Source organism: Oryctolagus cuniculus, chromosome 16, assembly GCF_051225735.1.
Source record: "Oryctolagus cuniculus isolate XC-2025 breed Fujian yellow rabbit chromosome 16, ASM5122573v1, whole genome shotgun sequence".
NCBI lineage: Eukaryota > Metazoa > Chordata > Mammalia > Lagomorpha > Leporidae > Oryctolagus > Oryctolagus cuniculus.
In genome coordinates, this window is record NC_142882.1 from 74874137 (window position 1) to 74895014 (window position 20878).

At 40.9% G+C, this 20878-nt stretch overlaps 1 protein-coding gene across 4 annotated transcripts in view; it reads right to left on the minus strand.

The window, feature by feature from the left end:
• Positions 1–20878, minus strand: part of C1GALT1 (core 1 synthase, glycoprotein-N-acetylgalactosamine 3-beta-galactosyltransferase 1) — a 43150-nt gene that overhangs the window by 10966 nt on the left and 11306 nt on the right. For all 4 annotated transcript variants that reach the window (XM_051852948.3, XM_051852950.3, XM_008261701.5 and 1 more), the window contains exon 2: positions 1789–2025. In XM_051852948.3, coding sequence (XP_051708908.1) covers positions 1789–2025 — 237 coding nt within the window. The remainder of the gene's footprint in view (positions 1–1788; positions 2026–20878) is intronic.

Consider the following 20878-nt stretch of genomic DNA (forward strand, 5'->3'; position numbering starts at 1 on the left):
GGATACTTCAAAAAGTTCATGGGAAAATGGAAATTAAAGTTGATTTTCCTGTAAAAAAATTTGAAGTCATCTAATTTTTTCCCAATTCACATTTTCGAAGGCCTCTCCTATTTGTACACAGGCATGTGCTGGCAGAGGAGATGAAAGATGAGCAAGACGCATCTCCTACCAGAGAGATTCACTGTCTCGTAGGGGAGCTTGCTGGACGTCCAAACCAGTGACTGCTACCTACTGAGACACAGCATCATAGAGGTATTTACCAAGGGTTCAGTGTGCTGAGCGGAAAGCAGTGGGAGATAAACAGCAATGGATTGAACAGAGAAAAGCAACAAACAGTAGGAAAAATAAATGATGCCAAAAAAAGATATTTAAATGAGTAGGTCACCAAAATAAAGGACAAAAGGCAAGGTAAAGCTGGACATGGGTCCAGCTGAAGCCTAAATTTAGGGAGACTGTACTGTGAATGGGGAGAAAGATATTGGAAAAGTAAAAAATGGGATTGGTATGTGGAAAAAAATACCTACCATGATTTCACAGTTTTTGACTTAGGCAGATGATACTGAGCTATATAAAATTAGGAATATAAGAAGAAGAACAAGTTTTAGGAGTTAAAAGGAAAAAACTATTCAATGAGACAACCAGAGAGACTTAACAAACTCACATGTTATGAATCATTCAAGGACAAATATGAAGGTACTTCAATAAAGTTCATGGAGTTGGAATAAAGGTAACTTTACAGTGGTGCAAAACTGTTTGAGATCATGCACGTAAGGAGTTTCAAAAAGTTCATGGATAATACATGAAAAAACTACACATGGGTTTCAATTACTTTTGCACCAAAACAAACATGCTTTAATTCCATTTTTCAAAACCTTTTTGAAGTACCCTTGTATGATGTGTCTAACATGTGTCCTTAGTGCAGCCTGGCAGTGCTAGGGAAGCCTGGCTCCAAAGATCATGTGAAGATAGGATGCTGCACCACAGAGCCAGTGCACAATGGTCAAACTTCTGTGCTAAGAACACAGAGCACCTGTTCAGAACTGAATCACGGTTGTTTAAACAACCACATAACACAGCAGCGTGTGCTTGCTGGTTGATGAAACTGGGTCAGGCTTTGGTATTGACCCTTCAATCTCTTCTTGAGAGGTAGGGAGAAGTCACTTACTATTGGAAAGATTAGAAAAATAACTCTCAATGGGGGAACCTCTGCATCCCAGAATTCTAATTGTTTTATTTTTTTAAGGTTTATTAATTTTCAAAGAGTTACAGAGAGGGAGAGAGATCCTTCATCTGCTGGTTCACTCCACCCAAATGACTGCAACAGCCAGTGCTGGGCCAGGACAAAGCCAGGAGCCAGGACCTCATCCAGGTCTCCCAATTGGGTGACAGGGTCCCAAACACTTGGGCCATCTTCTGCTGCTTTGATCAGGCCATTAGCAAGAGCTGGATTGGAAGCAGAGCAGCCAGGACGTGAACCAGCACCTACATGGGATGCTGGCATGGCAGGCAGCAGCTTTACCTGCTTTGCCACAATGGCAACCCCTCCAATTGTTCTCAAGCTCCCTGGGTATTCTTTTTTGTCAAATCACAATTTGCAGAGATCTTTGCATTGTGTAAATGTTTTCCCACACTGTCTGGAACTGGGCTAAAGTTAAAGACAGTAAGAAATAGATGAAAACTAAGAGTATGAGAGTTGATGGCATCTTATGATTTAATAAAATACTCTAATTTCTACAGTTTTTTAAAAACTTAGAAATACTGCTTATGTTACTCTTAAATAAATCATACCTTTATGTTGGCTGGAATCTGCATTGAAGTTCATTTGTCCTTCTAGATGATTCTGTCCATTATCATCTGAATGCCTAGCATGAGGGTCATTATGAAGAATGTTAGGCTGGGTGTCACTGTGTTCTCCCAGCAAAATACTAAACAGTTGAGAACATAAAAAAAATCCTATTGCTGATCCACAGAGAAAGACTAAAAAATTCAGCCAAGATTTAGAGGCCATTTCCCGAAAGTTTATTTCTGTAAGAAAAAAAATAAGCCAAGTGTTATAAAATTATAAAGCAGTATACATATGAAGAGTAAAAACTCTGATAATGTTTAGCTATAATGAAATGTTAAATCCTTCCATATAAGAGAACATTCCTAATAGTATTTATTTTTTTATTACCTATAACTTTATCCCTCTTGTCACTAAAATAGCACATTATGGACAATTTAATAAAATCAATGAGTAAGGATGTGCTACTCATAGTAACAGAAACATGGTCATCACTATGAAAGAAGATGAAGGCAGAAAATATCCCAGTAAATGTACAAAGGAAACCCAAAGTAAATAATAGGAATGTTTATGGAAAAAGGCAAGGCCAAGTCATTACTTATCAAGAGTCACCTTAATTGTAAATAGCCTCAACTTTCCAGTTAAAAGACTGGCTGAATGGACTGAAAAACAAAACATTTATTTGATGCCTACAAGAAACACATCTCACCAACAAAGATACAGGCAGACTGAAAGTAAAAGGATGGAAAAAGGTATTCCATGCAAACAGAAACCAAAAAAAGAGGCGGTGTAGCCATCTTAATATCAGACAAAGTACACTTTAACACAAAGAAAGAGTCAAAGAAGGGCACTAAGTAATGATTAAGGGATCAATTCAACAGGGAGATGGAACTATTATAAACATAAATACACACCTAATTACAGGGCACCTGGCTCTTTAAAAGAAATGCTATAGAGGCCGGCACCGCGGCTCACTAGGCTAATCCTCCGCCTTGCGGCGCCGGCACACCAGGTTCTAGTCCCGGTCGGGGCGCCGGATTCTGTCCCGGTTGCCCCTCTTCCAGGCCAGCTCTCTGCTGTGGCCAGGGAGTGCAGTGGAGGATGGCCCAAGTACTTGGGCCCTGCACCCCATGGGAGACCAGGAGAAGTACCTGGCTCCTGCCATCGGATCAGCATGGTGCGCCGGCCGCAGCGCGCCGGCTGTGGCGGCCATTAGAGGGTGAACCAACGGCAAAAGGAAGACCTTTCTCTCTCTCTCTCTCTCTCTCTCACTGTCCACTCTGCCTGTCAAAAAACAAAAAACAAACAAACAAAAAAAAACAAAACAAAATGCTATAGATCTGGAAAAAATGATGCTGAAATTCATATGGAGACACAGGAGACCTCAAATAGCTAAAACAATCTTGTACAACAAAAACAAAGCTGGAGGCATCACAATACCAGATTTCAGGACAAACTACTGGGCAGTTGTAATCAAAACAACATGGTACTGGTACAGAAACAGATGGATAGACCAATGGAACAGAATACAAACACCAGAAATCAATCCAAACATCTACAGCCAACTTATATTTGATCAAGGATCTAAAACCAATTCCAGGAGCAAGGGCAGTCTATTTAACAAATGGTGCTGGGAAAACTGGATTTCCACGTGCAGAAGCATGAAGCAAGACCTCTACCTTACACCTTACACAAAAATCCACTCAACATGGATTAAAGATCTGAATCTACAATCCGACACCATCAAATGACTAGAGAACATTGGAGAAACCCTGCAAGATATAGGCACAAGCAAAGACTTCTTGGAAAAGACTCCGGAGGCACAGGCAGTCAAAGCCAAAATTAACATTTGGGATTGCATCAAATTGAGAAGTTTCTGTACTTCAAAAGAAACAGGAAAGTGAAGAGGCAACCAACAGAATGGGAAAAAATACTTGCAAACTATGCAACAGATAAAGGATTAATAACCAGAATCTACAAAGAGATCAAGAAACTCCACGACAACAAAACAAACAACCCACTTAAGAGATGGGCCAAGGACCTCAATAGACATTTTTCAAAAGAGGAAATCCAAATGGCCAACAGGTACATGAAAAAATGTTCAGGATCACTAGCAATCAGGGAAATGCAAATCAAAACCACAATGAGGTTTCACCTCAACCCAGTTAGAATGGGACACTAACCCACTGTTGGTGGGAATGCAAACTGGTAAAGCCAATTATGGAAGACAGTCTGGAGATTCTCCAGAAACCTGAATATAACCTTACCATACAACCCAGCCATTCCACTCCTTGGAATTTACCCAAAGGAAATTAAATTGGCAAGCAAAAAAGCTGTCTGCACCTTAATGTTTACTGCAGCTCAATTCACAATAGCTAAGACCTGGAATCAACCCAAATGCCCATCAACAGTACACTGAAATTATGGGATATGTACTCTACAGAATACTATACAGCAGTCAAAAACAATGAAATCCGGTCATTTGCAACAAAATGGAGGAATCTGGAAAACATCATGCTGAGTGAAATAGGCCAGTTCCAGAGGGCCAAATATCATATGTTCTCCCTGATCAGTGACAACTAACAGCACCAAAAAGGAAACCTGTTGAAGTAAAATGGACACTATGAGAAACAGTGACTTGACCAGCCCTTGTCCTGACTGTTGATGAACAACTTAAAAAAATACTAAAAGGGATAAAGTATTATCTACTTAATACTACTGGTTGAACTCTTTAATTAACACACAATTATTCTAAGGTGTTTAAATTTAACTGAAAAGTGATCCCTGTTAAATGTAAGAGTGGCAATAAGAGAGGGAGGAGATGTACAGTTTGGGACATGCTCAACCGAACTTGCCCTAAACGGCAGAGTTAGAAATGTGCCAGGGGATTCCAGTTCAATACCATCAAGATGGCATGTACCAATGCCATCTCACTAATCAAAGTGATCAGTTTCAGTTCACAATTGATCATAATGATAGGTCTAATAGTCAAAGGGATCACACAAACAAGACTAGTGTCTGCTAATACTAGCTAATAGAATTAAAAAGGAGAGAACGATCCAATATGGGAAGTGGGATACACAGCAGATTCATAGAATGGCAGATGTCCTAAACAGCACTCTGGCCTCAGAATCAGCCCTTAAGGCATTTGGATCTGGCTGAAGAGCCCATGAGAGTATTTTAGGCATGGAAAGCCAAGCCACTCTGACTCTGGCAAACAAAACAAAACAAAACAACAACAACAACAACAACAACAACAACAACAACAAACCAAAACCCTAAATGAAAGATCTCTGTGAATGAGATCCCAGTAGAAAGAAAGAAAGAACAGGCCATCAAAGGAGGAGGTACCTTTCTCTGAAGGGAGGAAAGAACTTCCACTATGACTATGACCTTGTCTAAATAAGATCGGAGTTAGTGAACTCAAAGGGCTTCCATAGCCTTGGCAACTCATGACAAGAGCCTAGGGTGATTACTGATGCCATAAACAAGAGAGTCAATTGTTAACAACAGGAGTCACTGTGCACTTACTCCCCATGTAAGATCTCTGACCTTAATGTGTTGTACAATGTGAATTAATGCTATAACTAGTACTCAAACAGTACTTTACACTTTGTGTTTCTATGTGGGTGCAAACTGTTGAAATCTTTACTTAATATATACTAAATTGATCTTCTGTATATAAAGACAATTGAAAATGAATCTTGATGTGAATGGAATGGGAGAGGGAGTGGGAGATGGGAGGGTTGCAGGTGGGAGGTAAGTTATGGGGGGGGGAGCCACTGTAATCCAAAAGCTGTACTTTGGAAATTTATATTTATTAAATAAAAGTTAAAAAAAAAAAAGAGAAATGTTATGGGATCTAAAGGGAGACATAGACTCAAATCCAGTAGTAATGGGGGACTTCAATACCTCACTTTCAGCAATGGACAGATCAACGAGACAGAAAACCAGCAAAGCAACAACAGAGTTAATCAATACTATAGACCAAATGGACCCAAATAATATCTACAGAATTTTTCAACATACAATTGCAGAAGACACATTCTTCTCACCAGTGCATGGAACTCTAGGATAGACCAAATGCTAGGCCATAAAGCAAGTTTCAGGAAATTCAAAAAAATCAAAATCTTTTTTTTAAAGATTTTATTTATTGATTTGAGAGGAAGAGTTACAGACAGTGAGAGGGAGAGACAGAGAGAGAGAGATCTTCCATCTGTTGGTTCACTCCCCAGTGGCCACAATGGCCAGCACTGTGCCGATCCAAAGCCAGGAGCCAGGTGCTTCTTCCTGGTCTCCCATGCGGGTGCAGGGGACCAAGGACTTGGGCCATCCTATACTACTTTCCCAGGCCACAGCAGATAGCTGGATTGGAAGAGGAGCAGCCAGAACTAGAACCAGTGCCCATATGGGATGCCGGTGCCACAGGTGGATGATTAACCTACAGCACTGGCCCCCAAAATCAAAATCTTACCATGCGTCTTTCCTCAGACCACAATGGAATGAAGCTGGAAATCAACAACTGAAGAATCTCTAGAAGTTTTGAAAACACATGGAGACTGAACAACATGCTCCTGAATGAACAGTGGGTCACAGAAGAAATCAAGAGAAATCCAAAATTTCTGGAAACAAATGAAGACAACAGCACAACTTATCAAAACTTATAGGATACAGCAAAAGCAGTGTTAAGAGGAAAGTTTATAGCAATTGGTGCCTACATCAAGAAACTGAAAAGTAACAGCAAACAAAATCCAAAACTAGCAGGAGAAAATAAAAGATCAAATTAGAGAATGAGCAAAATTGATTGAAAAAATACAGAAGATCAGCAAAACGAGAGCTGGGTTTTTGAAAAAATAAACAAAATTGACACACCACTGGCTCAACTAACCAAAAAAAGAAGGAAGAGGACCCAAAAATAAAGTCAGAGATGAAAAAGGAAATTTAACAACAGATACCACAGAAATAAAAAGAATCATCAGAAATTACTACAAAAAGCTGTAAGCCAACACACCAGTAAACCTAGAAGAAATGGACAGATTCCTGTTCACATACAACCTACCTAAATTGAGCCAGGAGGACACAGAAAAATCTAAACAGAACAATAACCAAGATGCAAATTGAATCAGTAACAAAGACCCTCCCAAATAAGAAAAGCCCAGGGCCAGATGGCTTCACTGCTGAATTCTACCAGACATTTAAAGAACTAGCTCCAAAATTTCTCCAACTATTCAAACAGTTGAAAAGGGTGGGAATCCTCCCAAACTCCTCCTATGAAGCCAGCATCACCTTAATTCCTAAACCTGAAAAAGATGTAACAGAGAAAGAGAACTGCAGACCAATTTTCCTGATGAACATAGACACGAAAATCCCCAACAAAATACTAGCCAATCAAACCCAACAACACCTGGATCAAGTGGGATTTATCCCAGGTATGCAGGGATGGCTCAACATTCACAAAATCAATCAATATGTTACATCATGTTACCAAACTGAAGAACAAAAACCACATGATTATCTCAATAGATGCAGAGAAAGCACTTGATAAAATACAACACCTTTTCCTGATGAAAACTTTAAGCAATTTGGGTATAGAAGGAACATTCCTCAATACAATCAAGGCAATTTATGACAAACCCATGGCCAGCATCTTATTGAATGGAGAAAAGTTGGAATCATTCTCACTGAGATCTGGAACCAGACAAGGATGCCCACTCTCACCACTGCTATTCAATATAGTCCTGGAAGTTTTAGCCAGAGTGATTAGGCACAAAAAAGAAATCACAGGTATACAAATTGTGAAAGAGGAAGTCAACTATCTCTATTTGTAGATGACATGATTCTATATATAGGCGATGCAAAAGACTCCACTAAGAGACTACTGGAACTCATAGAAGAGTTTGTTAAAGTGGCAGGATATAAAATCAACACACAAAAATCAACAGTTTTTATATATACAGACAATGCCATGGCTGAGAAAGTGTTTCTAAGATCAATCCCATTCACAATAGCTACAAAAAATATATCAAATACCTTGGAATAAATTTAACCAAGGATGTCACAGATTTCTATGATGAGAATTACAAAATATTAAAGAAATAGAAGAAAATACAAAAAAAATGCAAAAATCTTCCATGTTCATGGAATGGAAGAATTACTATCATCAAAATGTCCACACTACCAAAAACAATTTACATATTCAATGTGGTATCAATCAAAATACCAAGGACATTCTTCTCAGATATAGAAAAAATGATGCTGGAATTCATATGGAAACACAGGAGACCCCAAATAGCTAAAGCAATCTTATATAACAAAAACAAAGCCGGAGGCATCACAATAAGAGATTTCAAGATATGCTACAGGGCAGGTATAATCAAAACAGCCTGGTACTGGGACAAAAACACATGGATAGACCAATGGAACAGAATAGAAACACCATAAATCAACCCACACATCTACAACCAAGTTATCTTTGACAAAGGAGTTAAAATCAATCCCTGGAGCAAGGACATTCTTGTCAACAAATGGTGCTGGGAAAACTGGATCTCCATATGCAGAATTATAAGGCAAGACACCTACCTTACACTTATACAAAAATCCACTCAAAATGGATCAAAGACCTAAATCTACAACTCAATACCATCAAATTATTAGTGAACATTGGGGAAGCCCTGTAAGATATTGGAATAGGCAAAGACTTCTTGGAAAAGACTCCAGAGACACAGACAATCAAAGCCAAAATTGACACATGGGATTACATAGAATTGAGAAGCTTCTGCACTGCAGAAGAAACTCAGCAAAGTGAAGAGGCAACCGACAGAATGGGAGAAAATATTTGCAAACTATGCAAGTGATAAAGAATTAATTTGCTTTAACTATAAAGAGCTCAAGAAACTCAACAAGAACAAAATGAGCAACGCAGTTAAGAAATGGGCAAAGGACATACACACACAGGCATTTTTCAAAAGAGGAAATCCAAATGGCCAACAGACACATGAAAAAATGCCCAGGATTATTAGCCATCAGGGAAATGCAAATCAAAAACCACAAATGAGGTTTCACCTCACCCCTGTCTAAATAACTTTCACATGGAAATCTACGAACAACAAGTGCTGGCAAGAATGTGGGGAAAAAGGTACCCAAATGCACTATTGTAAACTGGTAAAGTCACTGTGAAAGACAGTACGGAGGTACCTCAGAAATCTGAATATGGACCAACCATATGACCCAGCCATCCTATTCCTGGGAAATTACCCAAGAGAAATTAATTCAGCACATGATAGAATTATCTGTACCCCCATGCTTACTGTAGCTCAATTCACAATAGCTAAGATATGGAATCAACCCAAATGTCCTTCATCTGAAGACTGGATAAAGAATTTATGTGCTATGTACACCAAGGAATACTACACAGTGGTTAAAAAAAATGAAATTCTATTGTTTGCAACAAAATGGATGAAACTGGAAAACATCATCCTTAGTGAAATAAGCCAGTCCCAAAAAGACAAATACCATATGTTCTCTTTGACCTGTGGTAACAGAGTACCTAAAAGGAAATCTATGGAAGTGAAATTGACACTGAGATGCAAAGACTCTGAACAGCCTTTGTCTCAACTGTTGAAGAGCAGTTTTTTCTGTACTATTTGTTGAACTCTTTACTCAGTACAGTTAATCATATGTATATAAAGTTAATTAAAAAATACATCTTAGTAATAAATAAGAATGGGAATAGGAGAGGGATGAGAAGAGGGGTGGGAGGGCGGGTATGATGGGAAGAATCACCATGTTTCTAAAATTGTATTTATGAAATGCATGAAGTTTGTATTCCTTAAAAGGTTTTGGCCGGGAGGAGAGTCAATAAGTAATGCTTTGCTTTGGATGTAGCTGATTCCCCAAAGGTCCATGTGCTGGAGGCCTGGTCCCCAGAGTGGCAGTATTAAGAGGTGGTGCAATCTTTAAGAGATGGCGCCTAGGAGAAGGTGATTAGGTCATTTGGGGCACAGCACTCAGAAGGGAATTAATGCTGGTGTCTTGGAGTTAGTTCCTATGAAAGTGAATTGTCAAAGAGCAAGCTGGCCCCTCTCTCTGCCTTCCTCCCTCACCATGGGATCACTTCTGCACTGTCAAAACATGAGGCCCTTACCAGAGGCCAAACCAATGGGGCAACTGATTTTAGATTTTCAAACCTAAAACTGTAAGCAACAGGAAATGGGCTAACACAAGTAATAAGTAGCATAATCATTGTTCAGGTGCTAATAAATATATCAGTATTTGCCCACAGAATTTCCTATTCTTTCTACCAGGATCCCTCATAGACCCACACTTACTATAATCTTTCTTCCTGGCAGCAATTACCACTTCCTCTATTCCCCAACCCAGCAATCAGGAAACTTTTTCCACAGAGTACCAAAGTAAAATACTAAGTTTCTCTGGGGTACATGGTTTCTGTTGCTGCTGCTGCTGCTTTTTAAGCAACCCTTTAAAAATGTGAAAATTTAGGATGAAGAAGGTTGGGCTCAGCAGTTTGGGGACCTATGGGCCATAACTGGCCTGCATCTACTTTTGTAAATGACATTTCATTTGAATACACAGCAATGCCTTGTCTCTTATGTACTGACCATAGCTGCTTTTGCACCACAACAGCAGATGAGTAGTTGCAACACAGGCAATCATCCCACAAAGCCTTACCTGGACCCCTACTGTAAAAATCTAACCTCTGCTCTAAAACCCCAGCTTCACTGCAGTGCTGGATGTAGCTTCCCCTGATCACTTCTTTTATTGTTATCCCACTGGACTGCAAGATCCAGGGCACGGTCTTCAGGAATAGGCAGGATACCTGACACATAATGGCTGCTCAACACATGCTTAACTGCTGAGCTGATAATTACTATGTGGTAAAATTTTTAAGTTCCTATTAAATTTCTATGAATGATCCTAAATCTGTAGTTTCCAATTCCCCGAGATACTTTAAAAATTGTCTGCTGGGGCGGTGCTGTGACGCAGCGAGTTAAAGTACTTGCCTACAGCGCCGGCAACCCAGCTCCTTCTAATGGCCTGGGAAAACAGAAGATGGCCCAAGTCCTTGGGGCCCTGCACCTGAGTGGGAGACCCAGAAGAAGCTGCTGGCTTCTGATCGGCTCAGCTGCAGCCACTGCGGTCATTTGAGAACTGAACCAGTGGATGGAAGACCTCTCTCTCTGTAACTCTTTAAAATCAATAAAATCTTAAAAAAAAAAAAAAATGCTAAACCTCCATCACCTGCCAAATGCTGTCCACAAACTATTTCAGGTAAAATTTAATTTCAATTGTGTACTTCATTAAAAAAATTAACAGATAATCTGCACATTGGCACAATCCAAGAGAAAGCCTGTGTTCTTTCCATTACATGTCTTAAAACTCTCCACCCAACCACCAGTGGAGCACAATGGACAGTGTAGGGGCCTGGGAGACATGAGCCCCCAAATCAAAACTGTGATGAAATATTTTATAAAGACAAAATCCACAAGATAACAATCACTACCACCACAATGAACCAAAACAACTTCACACTGTTGTTATTTCCTAAATGGCTGACTGGATTCTATTGACATTTAATCAGGAAAACTGAACAAAATGTGGGGAAAAAAAATATTTGAAGACCCTGTAAAGAAAAGAAGGCAGTGACAATTAAAAGGGCCAAAACCTTTAAGAGGCAAGTCGGGAGAGGGGGACTTGAATCAGCACAGCTCTGTGCAAGACAATTACTGATTGCAAAAGAGTGAAGAGGAGCTGAGCAGCAATGAAGCTGACCAGAAATACAAATTAAAAGAGAGACTGGGTCCTGACAGCACTTAGGTTTTTAACTGAGGACCCTGAAAGGTTACAACCTATGAATAAGGGTGAAATAAAAACTGATGAACCCTCTCAAGAGCTTAAGCTTAGGACAGAAACATCTCAACAACTGAATGATTACTGCGATAGCGTGCTCTAACCCAGTTGCAAAAATATTCTCCAGGAGAAATATACAGAACAGGAGTGAGGAATGTCCGGCCTGGGGGCCATGTGAAGCCCTTGAGGCCCTGTCTGGCCCTGCCAGGTGACCACAGGCAGGACTCAAAATTCAGTAACTCTACAGCAGGCCCATTTTTAAGCTGATGATTTTGTGTGGCCCACAAATGATGTTGTAAGTATCTAAATGGCTGTTGGCAGGAAAAAAAGATCCCCTCCCCTGATTAGAACTTCAAATTATCACTATAATTTTTGTGTACTACTAATAAAAAATAACCAGGCATCAAGTGTGACTGAAAACAGTGAAAAAAGTTGCCGACAGAAAAAGTCAAGGGCGACTCAGGATAAAATCTTCTCCTGTCACTAGTCTTGAAATAATTGTTCTTATGGCCTGAGTTGTGACAAAGCACGGTAAGTCTCCACCCGTGATGCCAACATCCCATATGAGAGCACCAATCTGAGTCCTGGCTGCTCCACTTCCCACCCAGTTCCATGCTAATGTGCCTGAGAAAGCACAAGATGGCCCAAATGCTTGGGTCCCTGCCACGAGGGAGACCTAAATGAAACTCCTGGCTTCAGTCTGGCACAGCCCTGGCAGTTGAGGCCATTTGGGAAATAAACCAGTGGATGGAAGACGGAGCAAATTTCTCTCCCTTACTCCCTCTTTCTTCTAATTCTGCCTTTCAAATAAATAAATAAATAAATAAATAAATCAATCTTAGATAATCACTCTTATCTTGGCCACTTAAAATTGTTTGATTAAATTAAGAAGTAGGCACAGGCTGCGTAGCTCAAAGAAAATAAAATACCATAATGAAAACCAAAAACCCTAGGTATCCCATACGCAAACAGTTGAAAAGACAAAGGTCTAACCCTACAAAATAGAAGCAAGACCTCAGTAGAATATAGTATTTTTAGTACTGGAAGAAAAAAATTACCAACATACACTTCTTCACCCAGCAAAAATATCTTCCAAAAATGAACTTGAAAAACATTTTTCAGAAAAATAAAATTTGAGACAATTCACCACTAGCAGACTTATCCTAAAAGGAATACCAAGAAAAGAGGCAGAGGAAATTTCAGAGGTATGAAGAAAGACAGCTATAAAAAGGATATATGAATAAATAAATACAAATGAATCCTGGTTATATAAGACATTTTTAAAAGGCCCATAAGATATTAACTTTAAAGTCAATAACAACTCAAATGGATCATTAAAATATGCAAGGACATTTTTTTAGAAAAAAATTAAAAATAATTGGTATCTATAGCTAGGAAAAAGTTCTCAGAGTTGATGCCAAAAGGAGAATTCATAAAATGGAAAGATTTATTTTTTTTTAAAGATTCATTTTATTGATTTGAAAGCGTTACACAGAGAGAGAGGCAGAGAGAGGTCATCTGTTTGATGGTTCAAGGCAGGAGCCAGAAGCTTTCTCTTGGTTTCCCATGTGGGTGCAGGGGCCCAAGGACTTGGGCCACCTTCCACTGCTTTCCCAGGCCATAGCAGAGAGCTGGATCGGAAGTGGAGCAGCTGGGTCCTGAACCAGTGCCCAAATGGGATGCCGGGGCTTCAGACCAGGGTGTTAACTCGCTGCGTGGGCCCCAGGAAAAATTTCTAAACTATAGTTTTATCAAAATTAAAATCCTTGCTTTTGTGAATTATCCTGGTAATAGGATGAACAATCCATAGATTGGAAGAAGAATGTACAAACCACATACCCAAAAGGGAACTAGCTTTTTAAAAAAGCAAATGGACATTTAACCTAGTGATTAACATTCCAGAGTAAAATGCGCAAGTCCAGTTCCATCTCCTGACTCAGCTTCCAGCCGGCAGACTACTGGAGGCGCAACTGGGTCCCTGCCACCCTCATGGCAGACCTGGACTGAGTTCCTGGTTCCTAGCTTCAGCCTTGCCAGGCCATTGTGGGTATCTGGGTAGTGAACCAGCCAGTGGGAGCTCTCCCTTCAAATAAATAAAACCAAAATAAACAAACCAACCTACCTCAAAAGCAAAACCAAAACAAAACCCCAAGAAAAATGCAACTAAAAAGTGGCAAAAATATTTCCTGACATTTTACCAGGTATGTACATATGACAAATAAGCACAAAAAAAAATTCAGCTTCATTCTTCACCATTAAGAAAATGCAAATTACAACTATGAGATACCTGACACACATGTAAGGATGGCTAAAGTAAAAATTTGTGACAGCATCAAATGTTGGGGAGGATGCAGTGAAAATGGGTCAACAAACATTGTTAATGGAAATGTGAAATGGTGTGTAGTCACTGTGGATCAAAGTAAGCACCCAAATAAAAAATGTTTTAACCCATTACACAAACTTAACTTCTTATCAAAGTGGGGAAAATATTAAACAAATTTGAAGGCTGTGACCCTAATTTGTTGAAGCTCTCCACACCTACCTATCCCTAATCTGAATAGTGGTCTTGGAGGCTGAGTCACAATTTTAAAAAATTAACAGATCATTTATCCTCTCAACTGATTACAATATTTTAATGCACATTGCAGACATCAAGTCATACTATGCCCACATACTTCTATATTCCTCCCTGCAGACATGAACATCTTATAAGCCATGATGCCATGAACAAATTCCTAACATAATTAATGCTTTGAACTCATCCTACCTAATCTGTAATCTAATTTCTCCAACAGTCTTCAATAATCAACAGTCCCAATAAGCTCACAAATCTTTTTAACAGTTTGTTCAAATCAGAATTCAAACTGTATTTGCATTCAGAGAAAAAATGAAAAATAAGGTAAAACTTTAAATAACAAATAGGTATTAAAAATGAAAAGCTAAATTAAACATATTCCTCTGGGGAAAAAAAAAACTATCAAAGCTGACTCAAAAAGTAAAACTTAAGTAGGTAAGTAACTTAGAAAATAAAAATTTTAAATGCTGTAATAGAACCAGATTTCTAAAGTTCAGATTTTTCTTGGATGGAATCTATCTTTTCAAAATAATTTTTAAGGGGCCAGTGCCGTGGTTCACTTGGTTAATCCTCCACCTGCGGCACCGGCACCCCATACGGGTGCGGGGTTCTAGTCCTGGTTGCTTCTCTTCCAGTCCAGCTCTCTGCTGTGGCCCAGGAAGGCAGTGGAGGATGGCCCAGGTGCTTGGGCCCTGCACCCGCATGGGAGACCAGGAGGAAGCACGTGGCTCCTGGCTTCGGATCGGCGCAATGCTGGCTGTAGTGGCCATTTGGGGAGTGAACCAATGGAAGGAAGACCCTTCTGTCTATAACTCTACCTGTCAAATAAAAAAAAAAATTTAAAAATAATTTTTAAACCAAATTATTCTAGAAAAATAAGGAAAACTCCAACGAATTCTTTGATTCTAACATCTAACAAACAGGACCCTTCCCCAATACTCAGCATTGAAAACCTCAATCTAAATCTCACTCCAAAATATCAAGATTATCAAAGAGAATGCAGGGCAATTATTAGTTATTTTCTTAGGCTGGCTTCTCTGGAAACACACATGGTGAGGCACTCGTGTGGCAGTGATTGATTAGCAAGTATTCCTTGGAAAAACTTGGAGGCAAACAGGACAGGAAAGGCAATGTGATCATCAGCAAGGGTAAGAGTTCAGTGAGGGTCCAAGAAGGGTACTTTTGGCTCAGTCCCTCAGGGGAGCTCTCAGAGTTTTACTCATACAGTTAGTCACTGGTTAAGGGTTGCCCTTAGGAAACAAATTTCCCATACATTTCCACAGACTGTACACTGGCAATGCAGCCGCTGGACTTGTAAGCATGGTCATCCAACCGAGAATCTTAGAAACTATATGCTACATATGAGCACAAATCAGGAAGGAGCCTGAGAGTGCGAAGCAAATACAGGCCTGGAACAGAGAAATGACATAATCTGCTGCAGTGAGTTTAGAATAAAGTGAAAGTTAAAAGAAAAAAATCTATCTGGGGAATAGGCATTTACAGTAGTGGTTAAGAGGCCTATATCCATCCCACCAGAGTGCCTGCATGTGATTTCTGGTTCTGGCTCTGGTTCCTGACTCAAGCCTCCTGACAACGCAAACCCTGAAAGGAAGCAAGCAATGGCTTAAATAGTAGGATCCTGCCACCCATGTGGGAGACCTAGATTGAGTTCCTGGCTCCTGGCTCTGACCCAGCTCAGCCCCAGGCACTGACAGCATCTGGGGTGTGAACTAGCAGATGGAAGCACATTCTTTCTTTGCTTACTAAATAAAAAGAAAACTAAATCTTTAAAAACAGGAAGAAAAAAAAAAAAACAGATCTGAACTAGAACAGAGGCTAGGAAAGGTAGGCAGAGGTACCAAAACCATGACAGAAGGACTAAGTTCTAATACTCCACAGCACAGTGGGGTGACTATTTCAAAATCATGTATTATGTACTGTAGGGAAGAACTAGAAGAGAGGTGTTCAGAGGTTCCATAGAGAAATGGAAAAGCTAATCACCCAATTTGATCAGTTTATGCTGTACACAGTCAATGAGTTATTGCTTTCCACCAGATAAAAATGTTCAATTACATGTTAATCAAAAATTAAAGGGAAAAAACCATGGTTTGGATTTGCACAATGGAACCCCCAAAAGATTGAGCAATGAAACACTCAAGTAGATCATCCTACAGTTGAAGATCACCAGTGATCAGCCCCAGAGACATGTGCTGAGATTACTTTTTCAGTATCTACTCTGAATTATGAATAGCCAGCTAAGAATCATCACTTTAAGAAAAAGCCATTAGGGGCCACACAGCAGATTAAAGTCCTGGACTGAGGTGCCGGCATCCCATATGGGCGCCAGTTCTAGTCCCAGCTGCTCCTCTTCCGATCCAGCTCTCTGCTACGGCCTGGGAAAGCAGAAGTTCGCCCAAGTCCTTGGGCCTCTGTACCCACATGGGAGACCTAGAGAAAGTTCCTGGCTCCTGGCTTCAGATCGGTGCAGCTCCAGCCGTTGCGGCCATCTGGAGAGTGAATCGGCTGATGGAAGACCTCTCTCTCTCTCTCTCTCTCTCTCTATAACTCTTTCAAATAAATAAATCTTTATATATATAAAAAAGAAAAAGCCATTAATAAGAATAACATGGTCCATTTAAAGCAACTTGGAAGAGTCTGCACAATGTCACAGAAACTTAAGCAAAAGCTACCATTAATATCATGACTGAGATGCAAGATGATATACAATCACATTCATAAAATGATACTACTTTTCTAAATATCAGAGAACAAAAGCAACTCATACAAATTAAAATATAATAAAATTTAAAATATCAATAGAACTTTTATAGTTCAGATAAAGAAATCTCCCTGAAAGCAAAAAGATAATGGGAAATTTAAGAAAATTTACGTGGGCCGGCGCCGCGGCTCACTAGGCTAATCCTCCGCCTTGCAGCGCTGGCACACCAGGTTCCAGTCCCAGTCGGGGCGCCGGATTCTGTCCCGGTTGCCCCTCTTCCAGGCCAGCTCTCTGCTGTGGCCAGGGAGTGCAGTGGAGGATGGCTCAAGTGCTTGGGCCCTGCACCCCAGCATGGGAGACCAGGATAATTACCTGGCTCCTGCCATCGGAGCAGTGCAGTGCGCCGGCTGCAGCGCGCCAGCTTCGGCGGCCATTGGAGGGTGAACCAACGGCAAAGGAAGACCTTTCTCTCTGTCTCTCTCTCTCACTGTCCACTGTCCACTCTGCCTGTCAAAAAAAAAAAAAATATATATATATATTTATGTTAAGATCAGTTTAGACATCTGGATGAAAGAGAGGAGAGGCCAGCGCTGTGGCACTGGCACCCCATACCGGTATCAGTTCAAGTCCTGGCTGCTCCACTTCTAATCCAGCTGCCTGCTAATTTGCCTAGGAAAGAAGCAAAAGATAGCCCAACTGCTTGGACCCCTGCACCCACATGGGGAACCCGGAAAAAGCTCCTGGCTTCTGGCTTCAGAATGGTCCTGCTCTGGCTGTTGCAGCCATTTGAGGAGTGAACCAGATGATAAAAGATCTCTCTCTCTCTCTAACTCTTTAAAATAAATAAATCTTACAGAGAGAGGCTGGAGCCGTAGCTCACTAGGCTAATCCTCCACCTTGCGGCGCCGGCACACCGGGTTCTAGTCCCAGTCGGGGCGCCGGATTCTGTCCCAGTTGCCCCTCTTCTAGGCCAGCTCTCTGCTGTGGCCCTGGAGTGCAGTGGAGGATGGCCCAAGTGCTTGGGCCCTGCACCCACATGGGCGACCAGGAGAAGCACCTGGCTTCGGATCAGCGCGATGCGCCGGCCACAGCCGCAGGCCGTGGCGGCCATTGGAGGGTGACCCAACGGCAAAAGGAAGACCTTTCTCTCTATCTCTCTCTCTCTCACTATCCACTCTGCCTGGGGGGGGGGGGGGGATTGAGAGGAGGAGGAAATCAATAACCAAATATTTCGAAGATGTTCCCACATTAAAAGAATCCCATGATACACAGCACAGCAAATAAGGAGACCCATAACACATTATAATGAAATTTTAGAACACGTCGGTCCAAGGAACTATCCTATAAGCATTCAGAGAAAGAGACAAAAGGCCACATAAAAGAAATAAGGAATTAAATGGTGTCAGGCTTTTGCACAACACAAAACAATGGAGGAGGTACCAGCACTGTGGTCAGCAAGTTAAGCTGCTGCCTACGCTGCCAGCATCCCCTATGAGTGTCAGTTTGTGTCTCACCTGCTCCATTTTGGATCCAACTCCCTGCCAATGAGCCTGGGAAAGCAGTGGAACACAGTAAAATACTTGGGCCTCTGCCATTCATGTGGGAGACCTAGATGGGGATCCAGGCTCTTGGATTCTGTCTGGCCTAGCGCTGGCCACTGCAGCCAGTTGGGGAGTCAATCAGCAGATGGAAAGTATCTTTCTCTGTCTCTCCCTTTACGCTAACTCCCTTTACGCTAAAAAAATGTAATGAAGGAACCCTTCAAAATGCTGAGGAAAATTATTTCCAATCTAGAATTTAATACCCAGCTAAACTATTAAACAAGTGTGAGGAAAGAATAAAGATATTTTAAAGACATGACAGATTTTAGTTATCCCATTATTCAATGTATCTGTTTTAAAGCACCCCTTAGACATTCAAAAGTCTAGAGGTTGAAAAAACATTCAGAATGCTATCTGTATATGTGAATTATAAAATTTGAAATAGTCAAATCTAACATATTTTAGCACATAAAGTTGGTAACACTAAGGAAATTACTAGTCAGGATATCTTTTTAAATTATTTATTTCCATCTTTTCTTCAACCTTCTGCAAGCTGTTACCTAAATTTCTAAAATTTTATTGTTAAAAAACACAAATTTATTTATTTATTTGAAAGGCAGAGTTACAAAGAGGCAGAGGCAGAGGCAGAGAGAGAGGTCTTCCATCCACGGGTCCACTCGCTAGATGGCCCAATGGCCAGAGCTGCACCAATCTGAAGCCAGGAGCTTGAAGCTTTTTCTGGGTCTCCCACGTGGGTGCAGGGGCCCAAGGACTTGGGCAAATTTCTACTGTTTCCCAGGCCAAGGCAGAGAGCTGGATCGGAAGTGGAGCAGCTGGAACTCAAACAGGTGCCCATATGAGATGCCAGCACTGCAGGCAGCGGCTTTACCCACTATCCCACAGCACTGACCCCTCTAATAATCTTAATAGCTTTCTATATGACTTGCTACTGTTTAAAAAAAGCATAACTGAAAAGAGTAAATATTCTCTATAAGCATGCTCCTTTCTTTGTCTTCAAAATGCAGGTGGCTTTTTTACTCAACTCAAACTTAATCTAAGGAACTTTTAATAAAAACTAAATTATGAACAGTGTCTACATATAATATGCCTTCAAGTATTTGCTAAATAGAAGATTCATAGCCAGAAGTTATAATCCTAAAAGTCAAAATGAAAATTATACAAACTAAAATATACCCACTAAGGAGATGATATAATCACTAAAATTTTTTTGATAATTGTAATATGGAACATAGTTAGAACATAGCAAAATCTTATACATAATATTATTTCAACTATGTGCATTTAACAAAGCTATCCTAGGGCTAGTGCTGGGGTGCAGTGGGTTAAGCCAACACCTACGGTGTCAGTATCCGATATGGGCATGAATTCAAGTCCTGGCTGATCCAATATGGTGTCAATTCAAGTCCCGGCTGCTCCACTTCCGATCTAGCTCCTGCTAACATGCTTGGCAAAGCAGTAGATGGCCCAAGTCCTTGGGCCTCTGCCTCCCAAGTGGGAGACCCAGAAGCTCCTGGCTCCTGACCTTTACCTGGTCCAGTCCCAGTCATTGCAGCCATTTGGGGAGTGAACCAGAAGATGGAAGATGTGTTTCTCTTCCCCCTGTAACTCTGCCTTTCAGATAAATCTTAAAATAATAATAAAAGCCAACCTAAAAAATATATATCAAAATGTTAGTGTTTCTAAATTCAGTGGCAAGATTAGGGGCAACTAGGATTATTTTTTCTTTCCCTATTTTTCCAAATTAAGCTTAACAAGTACATCTTACTTGAGCAGCTCTCAAAAATTAATATAAGGTGGAGCTGGCGCTGTGGTATAGTGAGTAAAGTTGATGCCTGCAGTGCCGGCATCCCATATGGGCACCGGTTCAAAACCCGGCTGTTCCACTTCCAATCCAGCTCTCTGCTGTGGCCTGGGGAAGCAGTGGAAGATGGCCCAAGTCCTTGGCCCCTGCCCCAACCTGGGAGTCCTGGAAGAAGCTCCTGGCTTCAGTCAGTGCAGCTCCAGCCATTGCGGCGATCTGGAGAGTGAACCAGCGGATGGAAGACCGACCCCCCCCCCCCCCTGCCTCTCCTTCTCTCTGTGTGTAACTCTGACTTTCAAATAAATAAATAAATCTTTAAAAAAAAATAATCTAAGGTACCAACACTGTGGCATAGCAGTTAATGCCACCACCCACAGTGCAGGCATACCATATGGGTGTTGGTTCGAGTCCCAGGTGCTCCACTTCCAATCCAGCTCCCTGCTAATGTTCCTAGGAAAGCAGCAGAAGATGGCCCAAGTGCTTGGGCCCCTGCACCCATGTGGTAGACTCGAAAGAAGCTCCCGACTCCTGGTTTTGGATCCGCTGGGCTCCTGCTTTGTGGTCATTTGGG